At 49.2% G+C, this 7,116-nt stretch overlaps 1 protein-coding gene across 1 annotated transcript; it reads right to left on the reverse strand.

Moving 5' to 3' along the window:
- Nucleotides 1–979: 979 nt before the first annotated feature.
- TIMM22 (translocase of inner mitochondrial membrane 22) lies at nt 980–5,035 on the reverse strand. Its single transcript, XM_082493187.1, has 4 exons — nt 4,790–5,035; nt 4,173–4,369; nt 3,062–3,134; nt 980–1,958 (listed from the first exon to the last, which is right to left on the reverse strand). Exons 1-4 carry the CDS (start codon nt 5,016–5,018, stop codon nt 1,882–1,884), a joined length of 576 nt encoding a protein of 191 aa, XP_082349313.1. The 5' UTR covers nt 5,019–5,035; the 3' UTR covers nt 980–1,881.
- Nucleotides 5,036–7,116: the final 2,081 nt, after the last annotated feature.

A 7,116-nucleotide genomic window follows, 5' to 3' on the forward strand; every position in this document is an offset into this window, starting at 1 on the left:
TAGAACTGTTAATTAATATTTGACTTTCAGAAGTTGTTAAGGATATATTTTTGGTTGTGTTCTGTTTCAATTTCTGTAGATTATAAACTTTAAATGGCTGTAAACCATGTGAGGAGAAAAAAAAAATGTTAATAAAAATGCAAAGCCCCAACATTTGCACAAAAGGAGCCCTATGGTGTTGCTGTTTGCACTGACTGATCACCTTGGCATCGCAGCTGCTTCTCTTTCTGTCGTGGAAATCTTGCTGGTTGCATTTCAAGCCAGTGGTATAAGCACAGGCATTGTGCCAGACAATTTTTTAAGAGACATCTTATGGTTTGGGCTACATCCTTGCATTTTAGTACATTCTGGAGGAAAAAACCTGGACTCTCTGGAGCCAGCCTGTTTAATCAGCCCAGAATTACTCAAGCTTAAAATTCAGCTGACTTGCGCAGCTTCTGGCCTCAGGATACTGAACAGGCACAGCAAGGGACATCAGGCAATCTGGAAACCTCATCTGATGGATCACATGGTGCCATCTCCCCACTTCTTTCCATGTGGGAACAGGAGACAACGTGCCTCCAAACTGACCACCGTATCAGCCAAACCACCCTACTAATATTGCACTTCCAGGTAAGCAAGTGCTGTCACCATTCCGGGATGTCAAACCGTGGATGCAAAGGAAGCGGAAAGGGGTGGGAGAACCCCCCCTTAGGTGTGTGCACTGAATCCAAAATCCCGCTGCCTGAAAAAGATAGGGGTGGGTGTTTGCCCTTGCAGAGTGGCTCAATTAAATTTAAAAATCAGCCTAAAGTATTCTGAGTATAAAAATTACCCCCTGAGATCCAAGAACAGAGCTTGGTTAGAAGAGCAAGAGGGATAATATGAATGCAAATCAAAAAGGGAGCAGCTCCTTGAGCTAATGAACAGATGTTCTGAGTTCAGTACCAATGTTCTGCAGAAATAATACTTCACTTTCCCCAGTGTAACACTGGGGCACTCGAGGTGGTACAGGGACGTGATGGGAAACAGACTGTGCTAAGTGAATGCCCAGTTATCTGTCTAACAGTGGTTTATTCTCAACTCTGCTTTCTAGTCTCACCATCAAACTGCTGTGAGCCCGAGGCAGTTAAAGCAGTAGCAAGATTACTTGTACTCCCACAGCGAGGTTAAACCAGGCTAGCCAAGTGGCTACAGAGAATTATACTTCTGCAACCTCTTTGTTCCCCCTTAAACTGTTTTGTTCATTTGCCAGTAACCACACGGTTCTAAGGCTAAGGATTCCTTTTTGCTTTTCCCTTTAAGACACGGTAAAGAAATCTGGCTCTCATCTCTGTACTTGAAATAAGACAAGTCGTACAGATGGTGGTTTGTCTTCAGCTGGTATTTTAAGAAGAGCTTGGAACAAACTATTTCTCCACAGGATCTTACCTCTCCCCAACAGACTAGCAAGCTGCAAACTGATAACTGTTAAAACACTTGCAGCACGTTCAAATACACAGTAACCTAAATCAGTGCATTTCTTTTTTGAATTTTGTCCTCCTGCCTCTTTTGATGCTAGCAACAGACTTAATTAAAATCAGACCCAAAGGATCGAAAAAGCTCAAAGTCCAGGCTTGTTTCCTGGAAACTGACAGTCAGCTGATCCATCCTGGAGATACTGCTCGCTGCGCCTGGCTCCATCCTTGCATACTCCCGCAAGTCTGCCCGAAGCAGCACGCCAGGGCTCAGAGCCAGATTATTGTTAGTCATTCAGGAAAAGCAGCCAACGCCATCCAGCTTGCACTGATCAGGACTCCAAAGGCAGCGGAAAGGTAAGCCTGATGGTTCTTCTGCCATGATGCAGGCTCTCAGCAGCAGCACTGGAACAAAAGGGAAACTTGCTCCCAAGGGATCCCACTGTTACCGTAGATAGTAATCAATTGCGGCGGAGAAAGCGGCAAATCCACCACAGCCGATGACCCCTGCCTTCAAACCAGCTGCAATGCAAAAAGAGTGGGAAAGAGTGAGACAAAACAGGAAAGTTATTTTACTTCCCAGTAACTAGCTTATCCTGTGCTGGTTTGAGGAGCTTACACCTGCAGGACCTTGGCGGTCCTCCACCAGGGAACACTGGCACTACCAAGGTGAGGAGGGGAACTTGACGCACAGGACTTAAACTGCCCCGGCTGGACTAGCACGGCACGCTGGCTGGGTGCTGCGTTGCTAAGGCTCCCCCCAAGGGCTGGAAGAGAAAATGCCAATGGCTATTGCTGATTTCAGTGCGCTCTGATCTGAGCACTGCAAAGTGGCTTTGCTGTTGGACTAAGGATGGATAGGAAGAGCAGCTGCAGCTTTGAAAGGTCTAAGAGGATTAGGTCCAGGATAGGCACAACTTAACAAGCTCAATTAGAAGCACTTTCAAGAGCACTTTCTTTTCTTTTATGCTCTGTGGACAGGTTTTCTTCTTAGGGAAAGGTGAGAGAAGTTTGATATTTCTGATGAGCAGAGCAGCTCTCTTCCTACTTGAGGCTTTTCTCCAGATGTTGTTAGCACGCAAGGCTTCCCAAAGTCCCCACTAGTGCCTGCTGGACTAAAATCCCAGTGCTTCTGCTCTTTTACAGCTAAATAGAGTTGTCTGTTTGAATTGATACATGAGAAAGGAGGAAAGTATTTTACACACTGCAAATTAACAGAGTTACTGCCAGTGAAATAGTATATATAAGCAGAGCTCTGTTAATGCAAGAGCTGTAGCTTCAGAGAGTTGTTCAGTGTGTGTTTTTGTCTCCTTCCTCATGACACCAGAGAAGAGTGTGGACAGCTAACACCATTTCCTGATTTTTCTTTCAAGTAATTTCTGTTGATTTTCCTTCAATCTCACTGTCCTGTACAACCAAGCCTCTCCTACCCACACATTCTCTTTCAAGCTGACAGGAAAGGGATAGAGATAGCAGTTTTGCCAGTCTGGAGTACACTCTCATGTTGACATCACCATAACCCCATGCAAAGAGATTTGCAGTGTGCGTTCCATTAAAAACACTGCATGCTGCATAACCAAATTAGAGTGTTGCCACAGAAATAGTTCATAGGAGGCACTACCAACCTCTGAAGCCGATTGCTCCTCCTGTGATGCAGCCGCTAATAACACTATTCTTCCAGTCTGACTTTCCACGATACTGTGGAGTTAAAAATCAGAGTCAACGAGTAAATACGGAATAAACACTCAGTGTCTGTACTAATACCAAGAAAGATCAAATAACCTTCCAGCCCCTTCTCAGCTGAGGATGTTTTTCCCCTCTATTCTCAGCAGATGGCCCCCTGCACGCTCAAATATAAGACTTGCAGGGCCAGGAGAAGAGGAAGGAACGGGTCACCGGGAGAGGTAAGACAAATCCATATGGTGCAATGCAGTAAAGATTCTCAGGTGAGCCGATACAGCCCCCAGAACACAGCACTGTGCACTACCACCAGCTCAGAGATTTCAAAGGCACTGTAACCACATGGGTGCAACACTGAGCCTGGCCATGCAGCCTGGTTCTCAGCGCAGGTAAGAGTCACAGCACTCTGCTGACAAAGATGTACTGTTTCTATGGCCAGAGCATGCTAGTTTTTCACCAGGGCAGAGATCTCTTTGTTTTGCTCCATTGTGCAATGCATTTTCTTCTAGATGACTTAAGATATAATTGTGTCTTTCAATTAAAAGGCAGTACCGAAAGTCATAACAGGCTAATTTTCCTAGTTAAGAAAATGGACAATAGATTTACCACTCAGCTGCACAAGGTCATTTCTTGCTGTAAGGGCAAGATGAAAAAAGGCCTGTTACTTAAGAACTTTCATGTAAGGATCCCTTTCTGCATATGGAATTTTTAGAGGCTCAAATTACCATGTTGCAACTCACAGTTTGATGTTTTAAAGTAACAACAAGTACTTGGAGCTGGGGTTTTTAAAAGTAATGCCTATACTCGCCAATACAGTCAGGACTTGAACTGAAAAGGACTTTGCTATTGCATGCTCTTCTGCTCATTCTGACAGAGAACAGCAGTTCTGAAGACAGGTTTCAAAGCTGAAGAGCTTTGATGGCCAAGGAACAGAAGAAACTAGCCTACTCTCTTGCTCTGTTACAAAGGGGATACACATACTTATTTGGATTTAGTAAAAGAGATTATTAAGTGTACAAGAAAACATTTCTCAATACTTAAGAAGTTATTACTCACAGATTCTACCACACATTCGGTGCAGGAGAACATGGCTCCCACAATGGCGAAGTTCTTTGCGTAGGATATGCCTCGCTGCCCCATATCTTTGAGGACCTCTTTTGCGGTTGGCGTGCGATATGGATCCTTGGGATCAAACCCAACATTGGTGTCGATGCCAGCGGTGAAGACACCAAATGCGCCTCCCAGAACAAATCCTGTAAAAGACAAAGAGTATAAAAAATGGACCTTGGCTGGATTCGAGCAGCACATTCCCCACAGGCACCACAGCACCTCCATTCCTGCTATCTGTCAATGCTGTGGCACAAAAGGGGCAGCGCAAGAGCACACATGGCCTCTCTCTTCATACTACACTGTTGCTGACACCCTCCTTGCTGGCAGCCTGTGCTGTGCTGAGGAACGGCTGTGAGCACCTCTTCCTTTGCAAGGAAGGCAGAGATTCCTCCCTGGGACCTGTGACAGACAGAGGAAGAGGTGTCCACGGGGGGTCCCTGTGCTGCAGCCTCTTCTCCATCCACCCCTTTCCCGGGGACACGGGGACACCCCCCAACCGCCCCCACAGCTGGCTGCCCCGTCCCTCCGGCCTCTCCCGGCTCCCTCAACCGCCCCCGCCGCACCTCCCACGCAGGCCAGCGCCGCTTTGAAGGCGCAGCTCTCCATGGCCCGCTCCACCATCTTCTGCTCCTCGCTCTTGGGCGGGCTGGGGATGCCGCCCAGGGCGGCGGGATCCCAGGCGCGGGGCCGCCGCTGTTCGCCCACCAGGTGCTGCAGCAGCAGGCTGTACTGCAGCGGCGGCGGCGGAGCCTCCGGGCCGCCCGGAGCGGAGGGCGGCGGCACCGCCGCCATGACCGGCCTGACACCCGCCGCCGGCTGGGCACTGCGTCCCGGCCCACTCGAGGCGCCGGTAACGCGGCTCCCGGCAGCCGCGGCGGCGCGCGGGGTCTCACGGGAACTGTAGTTCCGCTGAGGGGAGGCGCCGGCCACGCGGCGCGGCGCCGCGACTGCGTATCCCGGCGTGCCTCGCGGCAGCGCCCTCATGGGGAACTACAACTCCCGGCAGGCTCCGCGGCGCCTCACGGGACTGGCAGGCCCGTGGGACTGATGGGGACTACATTACCCGGCGTGCTGCGCGCCACCCCCCTGGCGGCCGTTAAGACCGTTGCAGGTGAGGTGAGGGCTCCGGCTGCTGGAGCATCCTCTGGAGTGGCGGCGGCAGCAGGTGAGCGCGACTCGGGCTGCGGCTCCGGCTCCGGTTCCGGCTGGGATAGGGATAGGGATAGGGACAGGGACAGGCCTGCGGCCTCGCCCCGGGCTGGGGGAGCGCTGAGGTGCCGCAGTGCGGGACCGAGTCCCTCTGCCCTGCCTGAGGTGCGGGGAGGGGGCGGGAAGCTCTGAGGTGTCGCGGCGTCAGCGCCGTCCCCCGCGCCGTTCCCCCCCCCGTCTTCCCCCCCCCCATGACTGACTCGTGGCTGCGCCGGTGTCTGTGGGCAACAGGTCCCGCACCCCGCGGCGGAGCGGGCGGTTGGAGCTTCTCCCTGTGCCGCCCCGGGACGAGACCGGAGCGTGAGGGCAGCGGACCCCGGCGGTTACCGGGGTGGGAGCCGAGTCCGGGTGCCGGTGCAGGGACCAGCTCCCGCCGGAGCCCTTGCCCCGCGGAGGGGTGGCTCAGCGCTGTGGCCCACCTGAGGTGCGGGGCGGCTGGGGCCCGCGGCAGCCTGCAGTTTACCCCAACAGCTTTCAAGCGTCGTCTGAGGTGAGAGCTGAAGAGCCTGGTGGCACCTCGGCGTATGAGCTCCCAGCCTGGGCTCAGGAAAGGTACCTCTGCTCTTCTATGTTTTCCACGGGCTAGGTGAAAACGCTACAGTCTCAGGCTGTCTCCTGTAGCCTTTTGGAGTAAACCCTTCCTGCCCCTGGCGTAAAGCGGCAATTTTACTGCAAGACCTGTGTATCTCAAAAGGGCTTAGAGAATAACTAAAATCTGTCTTTCCATCACAAAATGCAAACTTATCTCGTGTCAAATTGCATAGATACCTTGGCTCTTGGATGCTTGTTCTGTACAGTAGTGAGGTGAGAAATGTTGCTTTCATGCTTTTTATCCTTGGTAAACAAGGTGCTGTGAACACTAAAAATCTATGGGCTTTGCTTGTTGTTGCATTTTGCCTAGCCTGCTTTACTTTCTTGTTCTTGTGGATTAGAACCAGTTTTCTGTTCAGCTTGGCACGAGTAAAGATAGGTATACCTTACAAATAGCTTTTTTGATTATTTTTTTTTAATATTTTTCTATTTCAATTTTAAAAGTTACCCCTAGGTTTTTAAACCCCTGAGAAATAGCTGTGATGTTTTCAATAGGATGCTTCGAAGTAGTGTATTTAATTAATTGAAAATTATTTAAAAGACTTAATTTTTTTTTTTAATGCATTAAGTACGAAATCTTCCTGATATCCTGAAACGCAACTCTTTAGAGATCCCGAAGTAATAAATTTTCTTTATTTTTTCCTTTGCTCTTTTTCTTGCTTATGTCTTAGCTTAGGACTGGATATGTAAGTTCAAATAACAATTTTAATTGATGGTTTTACTACTTCGAATATTTCATTATACGAAGTTCGTTTTCAACAACTTTCCTCTTAAATTCCACTGCCCTCTAGTGGCTGGCCCAGGAGGGTCTACCTGCGCAGTGCTCTTCCCTCTCCAGTCTTTTTTTACTCCTTTTCTTGTTTATTTTCTTGTTTTTTTTTTTTTTTTTTTAAAGGTCAGAAACTGTTGAAAACGTGCTGTGAAAATCTACTAAAACAGTGTCTTTATAAGGTAGGGAAGGTTGCTGGCAGGATGATCTCCCTAAGGAGCCCTGAACTTTAGATTTCAATCTTCTCCTTGATCCAAAATAACCTAGTTGGGTTGATCTTGAAGTCACACTGCAAAGCCTATTTTTCAAAGGCATAAAGGG

The sequence above is a fragment of the Vanellus vanellus genome (genome assembly GCF_965231255.1).
Source record: "Vanellus vanellus genome assembly, chromosome: 19".
NCBI lineage: Eukaryota > Metazoa > Chordata > Aves > Charadriiformes > Charadriidae > Vanellus > Vanellus vanellus.